At 44.6% G+C, this 25,389-nt stretch overlaps 1 protein-coding gene across 1 annotated transcript in view; it reads right to left on the bottom strand.

Moving 5' to 3' along the window:
* Positions 1 to 25,389, bottom strand: part of RAB31 (RAB31, member RAS oncogene family) — a 126,524-nt gene that overhangs the window by 59,867 nt on the left and 41,268 nt on the right. Inside the window, exons 2-3 of the mRNA XM_040632728.1 lie at positions 11,409 to 11,488; positions 2,961 to 3,042 (exon numbers count right to left, since the gene is read on the bottom strand). Coding sequence (XP_040488662.1) covers positions 2,961 to 3,042; positions 11,409 to 11,488 — 162 coding nt within the window. The remainder of the gene's footprint in view (positions 1 to 2,960; positions 3,043 to 11,408; positions 11,489 to 25,389) is intronic.

Below are 25,389 nucleotides of genomic sequence, written 5' to 3'. Positions count from 1 at the left end.
GCAGCAGGGAAGGTATTTTTAGCTCCAACATTAGGCAATGTCATTACAAGCACGATTAAATCCAGCAACAAGCTGCCAAAATGACTGAGAAATTGCCATCACTGGAGAGATGCGAGACTGCACGGAGGGACAGCAGACAAGGGCGGCCTGAGGATAACTGCATCAGACCTTCAAGGGTTAGAGGGATCGATGACCACAAAGGCTGTGCAGACGTTTCTCACATGCTCTCCACAATTCTAGATTCTAAAGAGCATCCACCTGAAGTTACCATCCAAAAGTCAGTCCGTCCTCCCTGAAGCACTGCTGTGCACTTGGCCTTGCACACATAATACTAACAATTATGATAACAAATACTACTAAGAATACATATAACACTGATACCATAATACTATACCTAATATATAATATGTGGAATACAATAACATATGCAATACTACGCTTTTAAAATTACAGACAGCAATATAGGCACAGATGTCTATCAACTCTATAGTCAAATTTCTGGAAAAAAATTAGAATAATTAGAAATATGGTCATACGGAAAATTTTCTATTGCTATTTTGCTTTGAGATGGTCAAGGTGCAAGCTACAAACTACCGTAGTCACTTTAGAGGACCAAATTTTACCAAAAGCAGTCACCTACTTAAATATTATATCAGAACAGGTAAGGAGACGTCAAATACTCTGTTTAGATCATACAGAAATCTCTCTTCAGGAACACTGTTATTACCAAGTGAAAACGGCAGGTAATAAAGAACCCTGAGCCCTTTGATATGAAGTCACCAACACACAGATCGTGATATGTCTGAAGAATGGTCATCTGATGTCAATAGCGGAAATTAGACTTATTGTGGAGATCATTTCATAATGTCTAAAAATATCAATTCACTACCATGTACACCTGAAGCTAATATTGTATGTCAATTATCCTTCAATTTAAAAACTAAATTTAAAAAACAGTGGAAATATCTGGGTGGTGGGATCTTGCGTAATTTTACTCTCGGCTGCATGGCCTTTGTGTGATTTTTCTAGCAGAACAAAACTACAAAGCAAAGCTCAGGACCCAGACTGCTGGGCTCACATTTCAGCTTTCCGCATAATTGGCTGTGTGATCTTGAGCAAGTTACTTAACCTCTCTGTCCCTTCGTGACCTCACTTCTAAATAGGGATAAAAACAGTCCCCACTTCAGAGTGCTGCGAGAGGACTAAGCGTGTTAGGGCACGGAAGGCACTCAGAACACTGCGTGGAACATAGCTAGCCCTCGGGAAATACCCACCAATAGTAGAGGCAGTAGTACCACTAATACTAAGCCAGCTATCAGTAAAATTGGCCGATACTCATTAAAAGTGGCTGCAAAAGCAACAACTTCATGGCCAAAAGTTAAAATGGGGATAAGAAAACCTCTCTGCTTAAGTTTAAATAACAACCAAAAAACCAAACCCCAAAACCCAAAAACCTAGCAGATCTACATACTATAAATAAACGTACACAGTAGGTAAAAAGGAAGCTATGTAAAGATGAGATCCCTGAGTCGACCTTTTCTCCTAGGATCTGTCCTCTCATTTCAGAGGTCAGCAGGCACAGCGGACTAAAGAGTGAAAGAGGAGCTCTAGGTAGGGGCTTCGTGTGTGCAAGTCTGTGCTCTCAACTCAGCAGCAAAATAGAAGACGTTCTAATGAGGTTAGCATTTGCAGGCCAGAAGGTCCGTCCTGATTAAGAAGAAAGACGTCTTCAAAACCCTAGTAGCCTTCATCTGCAAATGCTGGAGCGGGGACTTACATAAAATGAAAGTTACAGAAACACACACTTGACTTCTTAGGAGCTGACAATGAAAAGGATGCTTTATCCCGAACCCTTGATTCTCTTCCTTTGAGAGAGAGATAATCAATAATTGAAGTAAACAGCATATTAGAACAGGGTAAGAGCTGTGGAGAAAAAGGAAGTGAGTGGAGCAGGGACGGAAAAAGAGGAAGTGTTGACATTTGAAAAGGGGAGGTAGAGAAGGTGACACATAAGCCTGGATCAGACAAGGGGAAATTCAACCCATTTTACTCTGTAATCATTAGCTCTGATGAAAGTTTTGAGCAGGCTGGAAGCCCCCAGGGAAGACAAGCTATTGGTTATTCTGTGTGTCACTTATTCTGACCCCCCTTTCGACTTTCATAATATACGCTCTAGTGATTACACAAATATCCTGTTATAGACAGTCTGTGTTGGTATTGTTTCACTTTTTAAAATCTAAAAACAAGAGCTTCTTAAATAATCTTCCCCCTAAATATTTTTGGCAAATAAAAGGAATTAAGAATAAGAGACAAGTCATTGGCTGTTTCTGCTAACCCAACGTCCATTGCCCCGTTTTCCAGTAAGAGAATCCAGATTTTCCTTGGGTAACTAGCCTACCGCACGCCCAACCAATGTGGCTCAGGTGGGGCTGAGGGCAGCCCCTACCTCTAGGGGTTAAGTGTATTACTGGGCCCTACAAGTAGGAGCACCAAATCCCCCTTAAACGCTACTACACAGTGTCAAGTTCAGGAGTGGAACATGGGACCAAACCAGGCACTGAGACGCGGGGTGCGACTCGCGGAAAAGAGGTACTGTCCTTGATGGGACCGCTCAGGTGGCAGAATGCAGGCCTGGCATCACTGACCGAGCCACCCTTGCCACCCTTGGGAAAGGGAAAGAGGTGAGTCTGCCTAAAAATGAAGCCAGCCTAGACGGCAGCAAGCAGAGAAACAGGAACAGAGCCGGGTGCCTCTGACAATACATTTGGGGGACTTGAACTCGGCCCTATCTCAAGACAGCCAACCCATTCATTTTTCGCACAGTGGAGGAGCACGTTTCCTTTTTTGATGAAATCACTGAAGCTGGGTTCCTGTCACTTGCAACCGAGTCTTGCCAAGTACGAAGAAACCTTCAGGAACCTCAGTATTTTCCCTAGAAAGCCAACAACGTGTACACTTACCCGTTCCTGCCCAGCAGTATCCCAGATGAGGAACTTATGAAGCTCATTTCCACAAGGCACGGTTTTGGTCATAAAGGATGCCCTGAAAAAGAGAATCAACATCTCCACATTACCAGGCGCCCCTACAATCCTCACAAAGACTCCTGTTTGACACAAGTTCATCTTGCCTCAGCAAGACTTCACAAGCTCCCTCCTGGGGGCGGGGGGGCTGCTAAAAGGAAAGATGGGCGGTTAGAGTCCCGTCACCCAGAAAAAAATATTCCGCATCTTCTGTTAGTCCAGCTGGAAGTTTGGGGAAGGAAAATTTTTTTTTTTAAAGATTTTATTTATTTATTCGACAGAGATAGAGACAGCCAGCGAGAGAGGGAACACAAGCAGGGGGAATGGGAGGGGAAGAAGCAGGCTCATAGCGGAGGAGCCTGATGTGGGGCTCGATCCCACAACGCCGGGATCACGCCCCAAGCCGAAGGCAGACGCTCAACCGCTGTGCCACCCAGGCGCCCCTGGGGAAGGAAAGTTTTTTTAAAAAGCCAAGAATGCATTCAAAGCCCTCTGCTTCCAAAAACAGTCCTAAGATAGTATGCTCAACTGTTCTAAGATAATGTGCCCCCCACATCAGGAAAGAAAACAAAACCTAAGATTTTAGAAACGTATTATTAAAACAGTGCAGAATGAAAAGGACAGCTAGCCTTTGGGCACGTCACAGTGTGGGCCTTGCGATGACACACACGGAAAACTGCCTTCCATATGCACCCATGCTATGCATGCAACACTCGCAGCAACTAATAGAATACCATAGCTCATTCCCACCCGGCTCTTACACATGCAGGGATAAAGGTTGGTAGTTTACCAAATATTTATGTTTTCTCCATTAAAAAAAAAAAGGAAGGATTCAAAACTCTCAGTAGAAAATGAAACACTTGATACTCTCTTTTTTGTACGGTTCCTGTTAATAAACGTTTTCTTTGTGTTCATGAAAGACGAAAAGATACAATACGTGGAAAGTTTATACCCTTGACTTTTATTTTTTTTTTTCTGTGAGATAAAGCTTCCCATTCATTAAAAACTAATGAGTCTCCCCAACGGTGGGACAACCGACATAAGCCTCCTCATGTGATGGTGTAAGAAGCGCATACATCACCTGTGCAGCATTCTGGCCAAAACCTGAATGCAATTCATGAAGAAACAGATCAGGCAGACCCAGAACGTGGAGCATTCGACAAGACAACCGGCCCAAATGCTCCAAGCAAGTCAAAGTCATGAAAAGCGAACAAAATAAAAGGCAGGAAGATTGTTCTAGAATCTAGATTAAGAGAGAAGAAAGAGATAAAACAACCAAATGCCCTTTGGCTGCACCTGGAATTAGGAGGGAAATATCTTTAAAAGACATTTTGAGGGGGTGCCTGGGTGGCTCAGTAGTTAAGCGTCTGCCTTTGGCTCAGGGCGTGATCCCGGTGTTCCGGGATCGAGTCCCACATCGGGCTCCTCCACTGGGAGCCTGCTTCTTCCTCTCCCACTCCTCTGTTGTGTTCCCTCTCTCGCTGGCTGTCTCTCTGTCACATAAATAAATTAAAAAAAAAAAAACTTAAAAAAAAAAAAGACATTTTGAGGACAACTGGAGAAATTTAAATTTAGACTGTATGTCAGATATTAACATTGAATCAAAATTAATTTTCTAGGGGAGCCTGGGTGGCTCAGTCGGTTAAGAGTCCAACTCTTGGTTTCAGCTCAGGTCATGATCTCAGGGTCGTGGGATCAAGCCTGTCATTCGGCTCCACACTCAACATGGAGTCTGCTTGTCCCTTTCCTCTGCTCCTCCCATACCCTCTCCATCCTCTCTCTCTCAAACAAATAAAATCTTCTTTAAAAAATTAATTTTCTACATGTGATAATGGTATCCTCATTATGTTCTTATTCTCAGGAGAGGCAGAGTAGAGGTTTTAGGGGTAAGGTGTCAGGCTATCTACCCCACTTCCTATGGCCCAGCTGACGCACCCCATCCAGCACACAGTCCAGCCCTACGTCACTCAGCACCCATCCCAGTAATGTTTCCTCAACTTTTCCCCAAGACTAAGAGGCAAACTACACAAGTCCCAAGTAGAAAAGCATATGTCCTTGCAATTCCCACACAACCCTCACAACATACTCACACAATGCCAAAAGTTAACAGTTCTATTTATCAACCTATGATTGCACTAAATGGAAATTCTAAGTATTTTTCTAAGTGATATGACCCAATATTATAAAAACCACAACTGCTCCATGATGCTTTATTTCTTTTAACGTGCTTAAAATATACACAAACTACTGATAAGAGTAAATATATTCCAAAAATAGAAATGCCTTTATTACTTTTCCCATTACAAAAGCAATATAAGGACATCCCAAAAAAGAAATTCAAAAAATGAAAGCAAAGGAGGAAACAGAAATCAATCATCATGTCACCGCCTAGCCACAATCACTGCTAATAAGTTGGTATATGTCCTTCCAAATTATTTTTATACAATGTTTACGCCCATAATTGATCATACTCTACATACATTTTGTTTTCACTCCACTCGATGTATCATGGACATCCTTCCATTTCTGTGAATACAGATCAACATCATTACCTAAAATAACTATTCTACACCATGTTATGGCTTTATTCACTAGCCCACTGATGGACATTTTGGTCACCTATTTTCCACTGTGATGACAATGATTAAATGAATATCTTTGTACTTATATCTTCGTGTCCTTGTACAGCTATTTCTTTAGACTTACTCTTAGACATGCCACACTGGGTGGGACCAGCCTACACGCAATACCCATGACAATGTAGAAGATAACCTTCTCCTCAGCCAATCCTGGTCTTTCGAATCTTTTCCAGTACGATAAGGAGAAATGATATGTCACTCCCATTTTTATTATGCTTCTTCTAATTTTAGTGTTTACTGTTCACTTGCATTTTTCTTCAGTAAATATTTAGCTTGTGACCTTTGCCCACTTTCTGGTGGGGGTGCTCATCCTTTTCTTAATCACTTTTTGAGTATTTTACACTAACCTTTTGTAATAGTATATTTTAAATAATATTTTTTCCGGTTTAACCTTTGGCCTTTAACTTTGTTTAGAGAATTTTTCCATAAACACCTTTGGTTTTGTTTTTACTTTGATGGAGGTCAGATTTTCATTCATTCTTCAATAAATTCTAGTCACTAGGATAAATAATATGTCAACCCTGCCCTTAAAAAGTTCTCAGGCTTAGAAAACTAAGTTCATGCCTTTAAAATCTTAGAACCAGAGACTTTTGGAGATGGAAAAAACATGAACTATCCAGGCCGACCTCTTCACTCTACAGATAAGGTGGGGGCGGGGAATCTGAGTCTTGAAAGACTGCCTTGTCCACGGTCGAAGAGTCTACCAGCACAGTGAGGAACAAAATGCAGAGGTCTGCCCTCGATGCCAGGAGGGCAGAAGGAGCATGTAGATAGCCCCTCAGTTTTGGCATCTGAGAAACAGCCAGTATCTACTTTTCATATCTGGGGGGCTGTTGTAGGATCATATGAGGGAATGACATCTGTGAAATTCCTGCTTGATACACAGTAAGCCTGCGAGGAACAGCCTCAGTATAGTCATCACGCAGATCTCTCTCTCTCACACACACACACACACACACACACACGCTCATGTACACACCCCTCTCGGTTCCTCATTTCCTGCCACTAGAGAAAAGACGACTAATATTTGAAATGACAACTGACAATCCTTGTTCTTTTGGTTGTTGTTTTTCTTTCACAACTTTGCTAGCATTCAATCTTAAGGAGCTCAAGCGTCTTTTCTTCTGTGTAGATTACCTTCCAGAGTGGTGGTGGGGGGGGGAGCCTTGGCAATGCCGAACTGACTTCATTATCTGTGGGGACCAGAAATCTGGCAGAGAAGTAACACAATTACCTTGTAAAAGTCGCAACAGAAAGGGCGACACACACACACACACACACAAACACATATATGTTCAAGATGTCAACACAATCTGCTTGAATAGCAAAGCCAAGATTTTTATTGTGAGTCACAGAAGACGGTAAAAATGAACTCTTTCGATGCTGAAACAATGACATTTTACAGCCCGTGGCCTTTCTCCAGTGGTAGTTTGATCACAGTGGGAAGAACAAGGGTAGACTTTGAAAGCGGCTGTGTGTGCCAAAACAAGTCACGTTGCTGTTACAGTGAAAAAGGCCCTGGGCCTGGGGTCTGAAGTCAAATGTCTACCGGACAAGGCAGCAACCATATAAATGAGCCAAGTGGACTAGGTGTAAAAGTAATACTGATAAAAATAATGGTAACAATAAACAGTGGGAGCGCCGTGGAAAGGAGAGAGCCCGCCCGCCCACACGGAGCACCCAAGGCTCGGGTCCAGCTGGCTGCAGCCACGTGGACACTTGCACCCGGTATGCCAAGACTACTGATTTTTTAAAAGAAGCCAGAAATGCAAGTTTATTATGTAAAAATCTCCTGATTCTTCATTACTGGCTTAAAAATGTTAAAGCACTGTGCAGGCTAAACAAAACACATCTATAAGCCAGAGTCCCAGCTCACCAAACCCAGCAGCTGGAGGATGAGCGCGGCAGCCCGTATACAACACCTTCCAAGAAATGCGTTTGCTCCTGCTAGCTTTAGTTTTCTGAAGCTGGAGTGTGGAAACATTTTTTTCAAAATCATAAGAGGGAATAAGTTTTGAGTGGGTTTTTTAATTGGGCAATTGAACTATATCAGGAAAGACAACAGTTTAGAATGGAAGAGCCCATCTCAACCTTGACTCCAGAAGAAAAGTGAGGAATGCAGACAGAAAACAAAACAGCACAGAATTTACAATCACTTAATATTATATTCATGAAGAAATTTTAAGGTATGAGAAAACGCTTAAGTTTGAAGTTTAGTGGAAAATAACAATTCAAAATCATATATACAAAAATTTTTCAAGACCTAAAGCTGGTAAATATACAGAAAAATAAGGACAACCTTTCTGAAAAACAATTTGGCAGTATCCATCAAGAGCCTTAAATATGCTCATATTCTTTGTCTGAATTATTCCATTGCTATAAATTTAACCTAATGAAATGATCAGAGGTACATGCAAATATTTACGCCTCAGGATATACATCATACATTATTTAAAAAGTAAAAAAAAACAAAACAACAACAAAAAACTATAAATAACCTCAGTGCCTTAAATGGAAAATGCAGCCAATTAAAAATCATTGCTCTTTTAAAAAAGTTTTTACTTATTTATTTGTTTGAGAGCGAGAGAGAGGGGGGACAGAGAGGGCAGGGAAGGAGCAGGAGGAGAGGGACAAGCAGACTCCACGCTGAATGCAGAGCCCAACACGGGGCTCGATCCAGCGACCCTGAGATCATGACCTGAGCTGAAACCAAGAGTCAGATGCCTAACCAACTGAGCCACCCAGGTGCCCCAAAATCACTGCTTTTTTATACAATGATGTATGTCAATAATATCTCCGTAGAACTGGGGAAACTTGTTTTTAAAGACCATTTAGTAAAATGGCATTCATAATATAATATTGAATTACTAAAGATTTTATATACACATAGCAAAACACTAGAAAACGATAGACTAGATATTTACGGTAGCTACTCCAGAAGGCAGATTATGTATGTGTGTTTTTCTTTTAAGATTTTATCTATTTATTTGAGAGAGAGAGAGCAAGAGATGGAGCATGAGCAATGGGGAGAGGGAGAAGCAGGCTCCCCGGCATGGGGCTCGATCCCAGGACCCTGGGATCATGATCTGAGCCCAAGGCAGACATTTAACCAACTGAGCCACCCAGGCACCCCAGATTATGGGTGGTTTTCATATTTTCTTCACAGTTTTCTTCATTTTCAATTTTTTATGAATATATAATACTTTTATAAAAAGAGAAAATATATTTCCATCATGTTTCTAAAGATTATGTGATATTATAAGAAAATGTTCTAAATATATTAAGAAGAAAACAGGATAAAAAACTATGTGTACTATGATTCCAATTTTTATAAATTCTGTGGTTGTTTTTAGAATGAACATGAACTTTTATAATCAGAAGAATTAGACTTTAATCTTGACTCTGTCAAGGAAATATACAGACAGTATGTAAAGTGTACCATTTATTTGTCTTCTAAGAAATTTGTATTCATGAAAGAAAAATAAGGCAGAGGATGGAGAATGCATGCTGTGGCATGTCAGATAGAATGTGATGCCATTTCTGGTTTCAGAAATTATGTATTTGTACAATTGCATATACACAGAAAATACTTATAAACAGTATGTTAGATATGCAGTTTAGACTCTAAATATTGGTAATACAAATTGAAGAAAATGGGATCAGAGAGCTAGTAAAATCCTCTGACTTCGATTTTTATTTTACATTTTTATGTATGGTCTGAACTTTTCATAATGAGCATTATAATTTGAGGAATGAATATATAATTTTTTAATTAATGGTCTTTTTTAGAGAAGTATTAGGTTTACAGAAAAAAATGAGGATAAAGTACAGAGAGTTTTCATATAATACATAATTTTTTAAAAAACCCAAAACCACCACAATGCATTTATTAGACAAAGCAGGGTCAACAGGGTTTGACTGACTGCCTCCAAAATGGGTACCAATGATCCATACTGCTCCCTCTCTGAATGTTACCCCTCCCACCATGAGGTGGGATTTATTTCCCCTCCCTTGAATCTGGACTGGCATTATGACTTGCTTTGACAAAGATATTGTGACTAAAATGATCTACGTATTATAGACACAATGATGCTTATACCTATGTGTAAAAGTCATGCTTAACACTTATCATAATTTATGGTAAGAACGTGCATTGTCTTTTGTTTAGAAAAATCATTACAACAGGAAAACAGATTTGTTATTTAAAATGAATATTTTTAAGTTTAAAAACGGAGAAGATGAGTCTCCTCTATTTTCTAAAACCACACTTCAGAGTTAATCACTTTTAGGGGTTTTGCTTTAATTAAACACACAAAGTGGAAAATTAAGGAAAATAAAAGTACGTCACAGAAAAGAGTGAAAAGAATTTCATCTATAAAACTGTCCCTGGGCACCTGGGTGGCTCAGTCGGTTAAGCATCTGCCTTCAGCTCAGGTCATGACCCCAGGGTCCTGGGATCGAGTCTCACATCGGGCTCCCTGCTCAGCAGGGAGTCTGATTCTCCTTCTCCCTCTGTCCCTCCTCCACCTTCGTGTGCTCTCTCTCTGGTTCTGCTCTCTCTCTTTCAAATAAATAAATAAAAATTTTTTAATAAATAAATAAATAAAACTGCCCCTGATAGGGCGCCTCGGGGGCTCAGTTTGTTAATTGTCCAACTCTTGGCATGTCATCTGATCCTCTTCATGTCACTCTACAGGAAATTAGTGCTCCAGGAACCAATACAAAATGAGAATACTCCAACTGCTGCTACTTCCCCTGTGACTGATCCAAGAGTCATGTGGCCTCTGCCAGCATCCATGAAATGGGCACAACTAACTTAACAAGTTAGCTTGCAGTCACAGTTCCTGATGCATATTTTTGTGAACATGTTTCTTTAAGCCATTTTTAAACTACAAAATGCAGTGGATTTTCTCATCTACCCCACTCCAACCGAAGGCCTCCCAACCAACTGCTGGAGCATCTACTTACGCCCTGCGATGAATCTTCTCCACTTACAAGTGATAGAGACAAGAGTCCCTGTCCTCATCAATCCTACAGTGTTCCTAAAACAGACGCACATTCTTTCCCTTCTGAAGAAACAAAACCTTTGCTCTCTGCAAAGAGCATGATATCTTCAGGGAGAAAATGTAGTGAGGCCAAGTTCTGAGAGAGTGAAAAAGCAAAGCACCTGCAAAATGGCACAGCAAAGCACATCTGGCAAAAACATCTGTAGGAAATGGGAAAATGGAATAGGAAAATGCTCCTATATTCAAGGTTGGGGTCTCAGAAGTGAACAATCTATCTCCCCTCCCCAAGCATAAGAATGGAAATGCTAACACTCGATTAATCCAGAAAGGAAAATCCATCTGCCCCACAGACTGTGTAGACAACTGTGCTGTGTGAGTGGACAGTGTTTCCAGGTTTACTGGCAGGCAACTTAACGCGGGACCTTCAGGGATTTGTCCTGTGTCTCATCTTCCATCTGGAAATAAAGCCTGCATGATTTGCAGAGGAATGCTCTTAGAGATTAAGGAGATGGTCTTAGGCTGAAGCCCAAGAGGACAGTTGGCTAGGAAAAAAGAATTATTGACAGGGACAGTAAGCCCGGACATCCTGCCTAAAAGTCACTGCATTTCTCTTAAAGTCCTTACAGTTGGGACTGATTCTCACTGGCTGGGGTGAAAACTGCTTGAAGGCACAGGCATAAAGCGACCTCTCTGAGCGCTTTGGAAGGAAGAAATGTGAACGAGAAAAACATACAGGAACTTACCCAATGGTCGGGCTGATGTTGTGGTCAAAGTGATCCTGGACAAATCGACACACGATGCTTGATTTCCCAACCCCGGTATCCTGGAAAAGAATGAGGACACAGCCATGAAGACCAAGGGTATCAGTTCTGACCTAGTATAAACGCAGAGCCAGACGTCAGGAGAGGTTATCTCTCGTTGGAGGCAGTAGGAGAGGAGGATATTTTCTTCTATTTCCTACCAGGATTTTCTAAAAGGAAACTGTATTGTTTTCATAGAAAGGAAAGCAGTACGGTAAAAAAAGGCTTTAGAAACATGGCCCACATATATACAATAATTAACCTAGAACTCACATGTTCACAATATATTATTTCCAAAAATTCGAAAAAAATGTGAAGGGGTCTAGAGGAGACGTATGGTAACACACTGCACTGTTTTGGTAGAGATAGAACTGATTTTGTTCAAAACCTTAGCTCTCAAAAACTACATAATCTATTTCTCTAGGTTTCACCCTGTAAGACTTATGAGTTCTAATCTCTGCATTTCTAACATTTGCTCTTCAGAATCTAATAGCTTCATAATAACCTCCAGTTCTGCTTAAGTATATAAAGGTCTCATCTCAATGCTCTCTCTGTTAAATAATTCTTTAAAGCTGATTAGGATAGAGGTCCATTATACATTGGAAATCAAATACATGCATTTCTATCCACTCCCTCCAAACACCCTTGTCAAATGGCTTAAGGAATAAAAGACACAAATTCACAAGGTCAAACAGAGAGGAGACGAGACACCAGACAAGTGATGTCAAAGAAAAGCATGTGGCCTAGTGGTCACTGAGAAAGAAGTGGAGCCTTAAGGGCCACCAGATAGGAGAGCCACTCAGAAGCAAGACAATTCATGCCACAGAATCCCTGAACACATCAAGAATTGGAGAACAAGGCTGAAAGCAGCAGTAACTGTTGAAAGCTGCACAGAAACATACTCTTGGTGCCCCTGACCACAAACCCAGAGGACAGACTTCCCTGCATTCCAGGAAGAGGTGGAAGTTGAGTCTCCAGGAAACCTCTATCAGACGGGGCTGGGCTTGGGGCCTTGAGATGCAGCTCAGGGAGCGCCTGTGTGACCCTGTTGCCCTGTGCGGAGCCAGAGAGAAGTGGGGAGTCCCCTCTGGGTAAGAGGGGAAATCCTGCCGATCCTGACATGTGGAGTCCCCCAACTAAAAGCCACGTTGCACCAGTCTACAACACAAGCTCCCGTGCTAACAGACCTTTCAGGACACATTTTCATCTATCAAAAATAAACACTCAGCTAAGAAATTCCAGATGTTTATACCCACACACAAAAGAGCAGGATGTTATTTTAGAAGAGTATTCAGAGAATAAGACTGACCTTAGAAATTAAAATTATGATGGTAGAAATGGAAATGTCAAAGGAAGAGAGGTATACGGTAAAGTCAGGAGACTGCCCAGGAAGTAGAACATACTAGAACAAAGCAACTGGCCTCAGCTGCCAGTCACTGCTCTTCCAAGAGGGGTGCAAGGCAAGGAGACACAGGATTCAGACTACTGACACAGAGACGTCCTCCTTGACACATGCTTATCGGCAAGGATCGGGGTGACGTTTTGAGATCTATATGTGAAAGGGAGACAAGACATAGTCCAAGAAGAAAAAAAAGAGTGACGTGGTTCTCTTCTGTTAAAGGTGTCTAAAAGCCCAAAGATCAAGGAGGAGATGTTGAAAAAGAGAAATCTGCTTTTCTTTACACCGAAATACAAAATTAGATTTGAAATACCAACTGGAAATCCCAATTATTTCTACTCCTTCTCTCCCGCCGTGCTCAGAGGACAGTTCCTGCAAACGCGGAGCCAGAGGGGCCCCGGCTGGTGACACTCATCAGAACATCATTCTCCAGAAGCCCTCCTATCCCACGGAGAGCGGCCCTCGTGAGCCGTAACGGACCAAAAGCACCGAAGGCCGTTCATCTGCAGCGTGCACATCGACGTGCAGAGTTCAAAGAGGTGGTGACAGAGTCAAAACGCCAGCTCTCAGATTCCAGATGAGTATGTGGCTGCTGTTTCTGAGCTGACCCTTCAGGATGGATTCCGGCTCATGTGCCTCAGTTCCCCAAACCCCACAACTCAGTTCGTTTTATCTCCGTTGCTTTGAACTCCCCTGCCCCACCCCGGCCCCACAGATGAGGGGCCCTTACCCTTTAACGCACGCAACCTCCGGAGAACCTGAAAACCAAAGGATGGTGCTGCCCCACCCTTGAAGAGCAGGAAAACTCGCTCTCGCAAGGCGAACTGCTTTCTGTGAACGGCCCGGTGGGCAAGGGGGGGACCGCTGTGTACTTTTACATATTTTTATGTCACCAAGTTTATAGCGTGCGACTCCTCCCATAGGAAGCTCTCAAGTTCACCATCCCACAAGAAATGCTAAATGATCCGTCTCTGCGGTCTGTGCAGCCCCAGAAGCCGTCGCCGAGATGGGAAGGCAGGGCTGAGGCGAGCGCCTGCCCCGGCCCTCTCTGGGGCCTCTCGTCCCCAGTGTAGGAATGCTCTCTCTCGGGCTCACGCCTGGGCCAGCAGGCAGTCCCAGACCGAGAGGACGTAGAGGCCAACCCCCCCCCCACCTCCCCACCCCCTCCCACCCCCGGTCACAGCCCAGAGAGGCGCCTGGCGGAGGGAGTACCCGCGCTCACAGGCGGGCAGGGCCGGTCTGCTCAGGGCTCGGCAGGCAAGCCCGCACCTCCCGAGCTTTGTCCTTTTTGGCCCTCTTCAGTGTCCTTTCGCTTACACCCAGGCTCCCCCTGCCTCCCAGCCGGGGCACCCAGCCCTGTGGAATGCCTCCAGCTCACAGCAGCCCTCCAGGCCCTTCCCTGTGGGCACCATGGCGCTCACTCTCTGCGAGGGACGGCCCCTGGTGCACAGGCTTGGCGGTCCGCGCACCTCCGGATGAGGACTCTGCTCTGGGAAGCACACTGCGGGGCTCTCCTTTCACCCTACTCGAGGGCTCCGCTCAGAACCACTGGCTCCACATCCCCAAGCAGCCCAACAGATCCTGCAAGGCCATCCTCGAAATGCCCTTGAGGCTGAAAAACTCAAAAGCCATCTGGAGATGATTCCTTTCTACTCATCATATTCTGCAGACAACTCGGGCTTAAAATACCAGCTTTTCTGCACAAAGCAGCAAGCCTGCTCAAATTTAGACTGAACAATGCATTCTTCAGCCAAACACGCTCCGTGTTTCTTCTTTTTACCATTTCACTCTCAAAGTTTCTCTTTCTCTCTCTCATATATTTGACAGGAAAAAAAATTAAAATAAAAAAAAAGGAGAGGCAAAGATGAAGTCTGTCTCAGGAGAGACAATATTCTTAACAAAGAACTGCTTCAAATAATCTGTGGCCGGTGGCTGTGCGAGGTTCCAGAAACGACCTCCGGGGGCGACTGCTGTCCCCCCGCCGGCCACCAGGGGAAGGCCCTGCTCAAGGATTGTGAGGGAGCCGGCTGCCACCGGGAAGCGGGCCGCTTTTCCGGACTCGCCGGCCTTGGTGAGCTCCCCTTCCTGCAGGGACCTCGCCGGCCGGTGACACACACACACAAGAGGGCAGCGCCGGTGAGTCAGGACTCGCGCCCGCAGAAACGCACGGGGTTCAAGCAGGAAAAGCCCAAAGCGCCTGGGTGAAGGACGGCGTCTGTGAGAAAAGAGAGGACGACAAGAGAGGGGGGCCGCAGCTGCCCAGCATTCTCTAAAAGGCTATTTTATTTTTAGTGGATTTACGGGGACGGAAGGAAACTCGTCTCTGCAGATATTTTTCCGTTGCACAAGATTATGAGACTAGCATAGCCCATCTTGTCCAGTCTCCTAGTTCTTCAAAAGAGGAAGCCGGGGGACTTCCTCAGGGTCACACAGCTGGCTGGTCGAGTCAGAACCTAAATGTTCTGAGTTCAGTGAAATCCTCTTAAGGCTCTCACCGGGTTAAATCTACCTCCCTGCCAAATGTAAATTTCTTCCTCCAAAAGTCCATTTTCTAGAACTCCCAAGGAGTACTAGTATTCTTGTTTCACTGTGTTCCACTGTAGCATCGTGTGTCCTCAAAAGAGATCTGCTGGGGTTTGGCCTGTCGTGAAAGGCGGACATACTACCAGCTACTGGGGAGGCACAAAATAAAACCAGTTCTGATTCCACAAACCAGGAATACAGTTCAGCAGAATCATCCCCGGGGGGTAATCAATGTGCTTTGTATTCTCACTTGTGTGGTTGGCACCAGACCCACGCTGAGGCCAAGCGATCGGTTCCTTCTACTTACAGGGAAATGGATACCTTCAATGATATTCCTTCTATATAAGTCACTATCTGGGGCCACTAATGCAGTCCTCCGAGAACCAGCTCTTACTCTGATGTGACAATCTCTGCTGTTCAAACATTCGTTAATCAAGTGTAAATCTCTGATTCTGAAATCACAAACCACAAAATTGCAGCTGTTGTCCTATAAAACGCAAGGCATCCCTTGATTCCCTCCTAGATGACTGTGACAGGCTTCAAGGAGGTGTTCCTCCCTCTCAACATAAAGAACGGTAGGTCCTAGGCAATTATGCCACCCCTACCTCCTCCTGCTCTCATGGAAGACATCACTAATCAGTAAGGATGTGTTATGTTATTGAACCTGAAAAGGGCCTCAAAATCTTTGCAACCCAGCTCTGCAGACCATCAGTATGACTCAAGCCATGTGTTTTTCCACAAATGGCCATCCTCGACCGTTGCCCTACTCTCCCCAACAGTCAACACGCTCCTACCGTCTCCTCCTCTCCAAACTCACAAAGTGCGTTATAAGCCAACATGCTTCCTACGGAAAGGAAATGACAAGCTAGACCAAGAATCACAGACTCAGAAATTCCATTCCTCGGAATGTAGTTAAAAGAAGAAAAAAAAATAAGCACAAAAAAGTTCATGGAAGTATTTATAAAAATTAGAAATGGCCTCAAAAAGCCACCACAAATCAAATAACTTGTGGTACAGACAAGAATCTCTTGAGCTTTAATTTCATGCCAACCAATATGTCAAAGAGGCAGAATATGATTTGCCCATTATGTGAACTATGGAAATGATCATTTCAGCATCTGTCTCTAGTCTAGGAATCAGAGAGAACCCACATGGCAAGGGGGTTTTTGCATTTATTTGTTTTTTTTCAGTCATCCATTTAGTTAAGTGTTTAGACTTTGAGCCTTACACACTTCTGAAAAGTCTTAAATGCTTACACGTTGATAGGGAGTTAAGTTAGGGATTTAGGAGAGCTGTGGAGGCCAGCCAGATTTTATGGATGGAGAGAAATAATACAGAGGGAACAGGCAGAACCATGGGATGGCGAATGGCTTGATCTTTTGACCCCAAAGGTACCGGAAGCCGACAGCACCGTAGAGTCTGACCCAGTGGAGCAAAGGTCTCTTCAATGACAGTGGACATGCCCCTCCATATGCATGAGATGACCTTGTGGGGACAAACTGCAGGCAAATCCAGAAAACAGTGACTAGGGATTTGGGGCAGTGTTGTGTGTGCCTGCTTATTGGTTCCACTTTGGGGCAGATGGGGAAGAAACGTCTAGAGGAAGCAAGTGCTGCTGCTGAAGAGATGAGGTCATGGAGGAGACAATTTCCATTTCCTGCGGCTGTAGGGCACCTGGCCCAGGGCCTCACCACCATGCCCTGTGTCAGCTGGCCAGGTCCCCGCCATCCCTGCCAGGACTCCTCGATGGCACCACCTGTCCTTCCCCAAACCCTGGATCCACCCCGAAGAGAAAGCAGAACGGGAATTGACACAAAGGAATATGCTCTCTCAAGCATATCCCAATCCTCGAAGCTCTGCGGTCTGCACCTAATTCCAAAGAAACCCCGCAGAAAGGCGGCACAAATTCCATTTTAACCCACCAAGTATTTTTCTAAAGCTTTGGCTGAGGGGCAGAGGATACACGCCCTCATTCCACTCCTCTGCATGGGATTTATGACAAAGCAATGGGCAAAATACCCCAACCACACAGTCAGGCCCCTGCTTCTGAGGAACCTGAATTGGCCAGACTAAGCACTCAAGGTCAAAACACTGCACATCACCCCCAGAGCTTCCAGTAAGCTCCGCAGAGAGCTCCCATGCATCACTTCGGTTCTGTCTCTGCAACACCCTTTCCACAGGAGAACTGAAGTACTTTGTTCCTGGATGACATTTAAAGGCTTATTGGAATTACAGACTTAATGGGCCTGTTTGCCTGTGAGCCCTAAATATCTTTGGCACCAAAATGAAGAGAGTTCGATATTTATAAATCACAGTTACCACTACCAAAAGAAAAAAATAGTGCCATAAAAGCAACAAATATCATTAAACTCAAGTCTATAATATGCTTGTTTTATTATCACACATTCTACAAGATTTCCTTTGGTGGTGTGAGACCTCCATCCAAACAGAGTAAATTTCAGCCTCCATGCTACTTTCTGGGAAAATTTTGAACTAGCAATGCAAGAAAATCCAACGATAGGCATCCCACTGCATTTAGGAAAGCACACCACAAAATTATTTGAGGAAAATAACAATATAAATTAAAAGCCCCTGAGCATTCCCACAAGCAACTTTGCTGTAGCTCTGTCGTGGTTATTTTGAAACATGTCAGTGGTGTGCATGATAACAAACGTCTCAAAATCCATTTACAAAGGGAAGCTAACTACATATATGACAAAAGAAAACTGAATTGTCTCATAAAGAAAAAGGTGGGTTCTACCACGAGTCTGAGAGTCACTGAACTATTTTCTCTATCTAACTCATGGGGACGAAAATGCTTACAGACATTATTCTACGCATGTAAATAGCATAAGTGAATTTTTTAAAAAGATTTTATTTATTTACTTGACAAAGAGAGACAGCATGATCGGGGGAGGGGCAGAGGGAGAAGCAGGCTCCCTGCTGAGCAGGGAGCTGGACGGACATGGGGCTCAGGACCCCAGGATCATGACCTGAGCTGATGGCAGACGCTTAACTGAGCCACCCAGGCGCCCCGATAGCATAAGTGAATTTATACATTAGATCAATGCCCCTTGGGCACTAATGAACAAAGCTTGGAAAGGTCCACAATTGTCTAGATGTACATGAGAATAATGTGAAGCTCACATGCAGAGAATAACAGGTTATTGTTTGGGTGCAAAAAGTGACCAGGAGAGATGTAAAAATATCCTCCTAGGTAATAAAAAGAAATTAGCAGGAACAAGGAGCATGAAAGCCACAAGAAGGAGATAATTAAATGGCTCCAAAGGGAACAGAGACACATGTATTCACTTACTCTCTCTTACTGGGTCCTCACAACAGCCCTTTGTAAAGCGGAGGACAGAAGGCATTGTCCACATTTCCCATGTAAGGAAACCACGGTCTATGGTCCTACAACTAGTAAAAGCATCATGAAGGTTCACACATCCCTTTCCCCACACATTACCGGCCAAACCATCTCTCTCCCGAAGGCGTGCATCCATCACACATCCACTCGTCTATTCAGTGCCTGTGCAGTCAGCAATATGCAAAGACAGGCCACGAGAAAATTAAGCCCAATTCCTGCAGTCTGGACACTTACACTCAGACTTAAACTTCACAAAGGAATCAAAGACAGGAGGTTAGAGTGATCACAAGAGGTCACTGTCCAGGCAATCGCGAATACATCAAATGAATGATCATTGACCATTTTCAAACACTGCATTTGCTGGCTAATCATTTGAAATTCAGAGAGCATTTTTCTGCTGTAAATAAATAATGATTATTTCCCAAATTCGCCGCTGAACTATAGCACTCTACAATGGAGGAGCCTGATCTCTGTTTGTATCTATAGGGTAACTTATTGTTTCCATGGGAAAACTTACTCTAATTTCAAACCGGGGATTTTAGCCAGTGAGAACCAGATGCTCAGGCTTTCAGCGCAAGCAGAATGCCCTGGGAGACTACAAAGATCTTTGTTGAACAAATGGTCTAGCAGATTTGGACTCCAGCAATATTGCCAACAGCACAAATCTTTCATAGGAGCAGGACTGAGCAAAATAGTAATATGGGCAATAAGAAAAACTGACATTTACTGAACACATAAAAAGTTCCAGGCACCAAGCTGGGCGTTTCCAAACACTTATTATCTCTTTGAGTATTGCTTCTGCTGTATTATATCTCTTCTCTCCTTCTGGGATTCCAGATATGCTCGCATTAAACTTTTTCACCTTATCTTATATCTCTCTTATATTCTTTTCCCTGTTTTCCATATTTTGTCTGAGTTTCAGGTAGGAGATCTTCTGATCTAATTTCTAGTTCTTTCTACCAATGTATCTAACATGATGGTAACCCCATCTATTGATTCCCTGACATCAATCATTGTATTTTTTCTGTTGTAAAATTTTCTTTTTTATGGTTTTTAATTGCTTGCCAAATTTTAAAATCATGACTCTTGCTTGAGCATAGTAGACATATTTATATTTTACATATTTTAAAGTCCACGTCTGATAATTCCACTATCCACATCCTCTGTGGGTCTGTTTCTGTTGTCTGTGGAAAGGTTAAACTGCCTTGTCTCCTCAGATCTCTCGTCATGTCTGATTAAGTCTCAGCATCCTCATTTCATAGCAGCAACCTGTCCAAGGACATGGATGTCGAGGCTAAGACCCCACCCCAGATCTTCCGTGACTCTTAGGTAAGTGTTTAAAAAGAAGAGATGGTCATGCTTCTGAGACATCATCCAGCCCCAGAGAAACCAATGCTAGGAAGAAAATATTTATGATATTTAAAACTCCATCCGCTTTCTACTGTGGTTATGTTTATTTGCCTCTCATTGTTCCAGAGTTGGCAGAGCTGGGGAGTTCTGAAGTTTCGAAATCTTTCAGGCATGGAACTTCTGGCCCCATGAGTGCCTCTCAGCCCAGCTGGTGGCAACGTCCTTGGAGTCGCAGGGAAGCCAAAGACACAGACGTAGCAGGAATGAGGAAAGAGGAATACCAGGAGCTCCGTCCCTCTCCTTCCCCAGCTCTTAAGGAAGTCCTTCGCAGATAAGTTGAAGAAGGAAGACCCTCTTTAAAAGAGGAAGGGCAGTTCCCTAGCTCCTTTACTTTCGTTATTCTTACAACAGCCCCACTGCTTCTTGGCATTTCTCAGAGAGCAGTCTGTCCTCATGTACCGACTCTGCAGCTAAGCAGAGATTTCAGTTTATCTCATGAATCTTAGCAGGTGTGACCTTAACCTCTTAAAAACAAAAAAGCTAACACAATTTTTTACTTAAATTGTACTTCTTGCCCAAGGAACCAACCGTTCTTTGGCCACTTTTCTTTCCTCACAAGCATCCTACGTGTGGGCTCTCGGGTGGGCAAGGCGGGTCACTGGACAAATGACAAAGACATAGGCTCCCTCTTCATAGAGGGAAAATCCACTGATTTCATGAAATACCTGGCCTACAACAGGCATCAAGCACCAAACCTCAGATTTTATTATATTCTGGAATTTTTCTTACAAAACACTAAATATTCATTGTTCCTGATTTGCAGAGCTCGCAAATAAGGATAAGCAATGATCATAATTATAGTAGCCAGCTTCTAAAATGGTTCCCAATGATCCACCCCACCCCATCTCCCAGTATTTGGTTCCCTGCGTGCATGTGGCCTGAACCTAATGACTTGCTTTTAAAAAACAGAATATGAAAAAAATGAGTATCACTCCCGAGGTTAGGTTGTAAAAACTGATTGCCCTCTTTCTGATATTCCTGCTGGCCCCCTCTCACCTGCCAGCTCTGAGGAAGCAAGCCGCCATTCATGGGCGGACCACGACACCGGCAAAACCAACTGCCACCAAAGCCTCCGAGCACATCTACAGGGGGTCTCAGCAACTGCGGGCTGCCAGAAACCACTGAGGGAGCTTGGAAGCAGACCCTGCCCCCGTCCTGTTCCAAGGTGACTGCAGCCCCAGCTGACACCTGATTGCAGCCTTGTAAGCGACCCTGAGCTGGAGGACCAGTGAAGCTGCGCCCAGATTCCTGACCCACAAAACGATGAGACAGTAAGTGCATGGTGTCTTAAGCTGTTAAATTTTGGTGCAACTTGTTACACAGCAGTGGATAACTAAGACAGATGTAACAGACAACATGTATTAAGCACTGACTCGGAACCAATTTTATTTCATCCGTGCAACAACCCTAATGAAGTAGAGTTATGCTTCCCTTGCAGAGTGGGAAGTGAAAGCTGAGGGCAGGGTCAGAAATAGGGGGTGGCCGGGACACATGATGACGGCAAAGCCGTATGGAACTCACGAGACTCTGCCCCAAGAGCAGAGATTCCGAGTCCTCCTCCAGGAGCCTACTCTCAGGCCCGTGAGAGAGGAAAGATATTAAGTGACTTTAACCGACAAAACCTATTTTAGAGTGACTTAAGCACTGAAAATCAACCCAAAGTCAGCAAATACAGTTATGGTAGATAAAGAGCTACAATGTAAAGCAATAATTCAATCTTAAGGGTAAACCTCGAGGGAAAAGATCACAGCATGCAAGATCAGAAAGCAAAGACCTGAGGATTTCAGAATTTGCTTTTAAGATCTCATTACAGACATTCCAGAGTTGCTCTGAGGAACCGCTCACACGGCTCCCTGTGCAGGGTTGCACTGTTTTATTAAGTGCCTTTTCACCTCATTAGAAACATTCTCCTTCATTCAGTATCATTTCCACACAGTGAGTCAGCACAGACGCCAACAGCAGCGCGTGGGGCGGGAGCTGTTTCGGTTCTTCTCCTCCTCCCCCATCCACGCACCCTCACTGTGGTCCTTAGGAGCCATGACAAGACAGTTCAGGGGACGCATAGGAATGTCCTCCCACCCAGCAGTCAGACCACGGCCTGGATGGTTGGTGCTGGAGAGTGGGAAGACTGAGGGAGAAAGGAAGTGCGAAGGACCCATCCCGGGAGCTCATTTCCTCATCTCTGGACTTGAGAGAATCCTATTATTCCACCTCAAGACTGTTCTAAAGAACAGCTCATTAAATCAATCCTAAATCTCTCTGGTGAAAATGTGCAATGGCAAAGTCTTAGACAAAAGGCAAGGTGAATGATGATTCAACAGTGTGCCTGCCCAACAGCCCCACGAACGAAGGTGCTTATCAGGGAGCTCCCTGTGATGCTCCCCCTTTCTCACCACAGCCTCCCCTCTCTAGCCGGGGGGTTTCTCTCTCTCTCTCTCTCTCTCTCTCACACACACACACACACACACACGATCCTAATAGCGGACATGTCAATACAACAGAGCACATCACAGCCACAGCACCCGAGGACCAGCCAGGACCCTGTGCCCTTGTTAGAATCTGATGGCCTCACATTACTTCCCCCACTGCCATAACCAGGCAAAAGTCAAGCTGCAGTTCGGCTGGGGCACAGCTATGAACTGAAAGAGCAAGCCTCTCTTCTGTCCCCCCCAGCCGCTTGACCCCAGGCAAGCACATTGCCTCTTCACTCCTGTCACCCCTCTGCAGGATGAGTCATGGGTGTCAGGCATCTGACACCCCCAAAATCACACATTACTTTTGCGGGTAGGTAAGTGTTTTCTGGTGAGAAGGTCCCTCATCAGATCCTCACTGTTACTTATGACCTAAATACTCATAAGATCTGCTGAATCCACAGATGCCCTCTGACTCCTTCCCATTCTGAAAGCTGAGCGTCTATGTTTCAGGCTACACCCCTCCCCATCTCTGAATGTCTGTGTTCAAGGCAACAGTGGGTCCAAAACCTAGAAAGAACAAAGCTACCACTGCTTGTCCATCTCAAATCCACACACTGCTTGATCTCAAGATCAGTTCTGCTGAATCTTCTACGGCCTTGTTTCCTGTTCCCACCCACCAAGGCGATCTGGTGAACTGTGAAGATGTTGTAAGGTACACTGTCCTCAGGTCCCGCCCTCCGTGCTGCACTGTCAGAGCGGAGGTCCTAGCAGCAGTGGTCAACTGCTCATCCCCACAGGGGAATGGATGAACCATTCACACACACACACACACACACACACTCACGCATGCTCACACACACAGCTTAGAACTTGGAATCAGAAAGGCCAGCACTTATCACTCATATGACATCAAGAAGGGAAGAAATGGTGCTTGCTGATAAATCCCAGCAAGATCCTATGTCCCTACCCCCACAGAACTCCTGGTCCAGGGAAGAAGAGACAAGTCAACTGGAGAGTATCACATACGGTGCGTGGTAAGTGCTTTGATGAGGAAACAAAAGGACATCTAACCTATGTTTGAGAGATCCAGGAGGCTTTGTGGAGGCAGGGACATTAAATCTGAAACCAAAAGGATGTATTAGCTGGGCAAGGCAGAGAGCAGGACTGGAGAACAGAGGAAGAGAGGTGAGGGAGCTGAATTCTACCAACAGGAGCAGAGCAAGAGGTGAAAGAAAGTCTGTCCAAGAATTGAATTTGGTGGAGGTTTGGGGGGTTTTTTCCTCTGTGAGGCAAAGATGTCAGCAGCTCCCCATGACCATGTGGATGGAGAGCCCAGAGACTAACAGATGCCCCTTCTGCCCCTTCCACTGCCCTCTCCTGCCAATCCCGCTCTGACTGGAACCCAGTCAGAAGCTTAAAGAAGCTGTCTAATCCAGAGGCTCTATGTCCCCACTTCTAATATTCTCACACATTCCTCTGCAGGGGATCTGAAGCACATGTGTGCATGTGAGACATGCACCATACACCCACACACGCACGTGCGTACACAAGCATACAAAAGCATGCACACATGCATACATGCCCACACAGGCTCTGCAACACCGGCCTGCTGTGCAGCATCCCGGATTATCCTACTTCAACTTGGCTAAAGCAGGGAGACAGTTCCCAGGATCCCTTCCTCCATACGGTTCTGGGTTAGAATTGGCCAAAAGGGGGGAGCCTGGGTGGCACAGCGGTTAAGCGTCTGCCTTCAGCTCAGGGCGTGATCCCGGCGATCTGGGATCGAGCCCCACATCAGGCTCTTCTGCTATGAGCCTGCTTCTTCCTCTCCCACTCCCCCTGCTTGTGTTCCCTCTCTCGCTGGCTGTCTCTATCTCTGTTGAATAAATAAATAAAATCTTTAAAAAAAAAAAAAAGAATTGGCCAAAAGGGCAATTTGCAGGGAGTCGAGAATTGCTGTTACACTACTGAAGGTCTTCACACACAGGTAGAAAGAGGTTCCCAGTAGAGCCCACTTCCGTATTCATCTCCTCTCCAAACTGTGGCCCCAGGCCTCCCTCCAGATACAGGCGAGAGGCAGCAGCTGTCCATAGACAGCTAGCTACCCCACCCCTCTGCAGGCCACTTGCTATTGCCTGTGTCAGCCTCTCAGAGCTTCCATGACAGCCCCCCGCTCCGGACCGCCATGCTGGTACTTCTCTGGTTTGAGGGGTTTCCGCTGATTTTCAAGCTCCTTCTTCCAGACCTCCCCTTGTCCCTCCGCCCACACTGGTGTCAAGTGTGACAAGTGCAATGAATCCTTTCCCATAACACAGTAGCTCTGCTTCCCTGAAGGAACCCTAATTAACGCTGATACACCCACCAGGAAGAAGCACCTAGAAACAGAAGCAGGAGAATGCAAACAAATGTTTCACAGGCTAGTGAGAGGTGAGGCCAGCAGGAGCAATGTCAGGATGATTTAACCACCAGCACAAAGAACGTCACTCAATCAGAACAGACCCCAGAACACCCACAGGCCAAGGACATTGTTCTACCTTGCTTAAGGAGTCCAGAACTTGTCTGAGAACAGTGGGAACAAATAAAATCCACCCAGTTGTGGAGCTTTAAGGGGATCAGAGGGAACCAAAGGAGGAAACAAAGGCCATTTAAAAGGCTGCTCTTTCATCGGCCGCATTTTTAATGAGCACCTACTAGGTGCCATCATAGGTGATGGCGGCCAAAGCCTACCATGTTGCTGCTAAGACTCTACAAGAGCTTGGCCTGTACTCTATGCTCAGTTCTGCGGGGCAGACAAAAGAAACAGTTCATACA

This window comes from Ursus maritimus, unplaced genomic scaffold (assembly GCF_017311325.1).
Source record: "Ursus maritimus isolate PB19 unplaced genomic scaffold, ASM1731132v1 scaffold_18, whole genome shotgun sequence".
In the NCBI taxonomy this organism is placed as follows: Eukaryota; Metazoa; Chordata; class Mammalia; order Carnivora; family Ursidae; genus Ursus; species Ursus maritimus.
The sequence above is the reverse complement of the archived record's forward strand: the minus strand, read 5'-3'. Positions and strand labels throughout refer to the sequence as shown.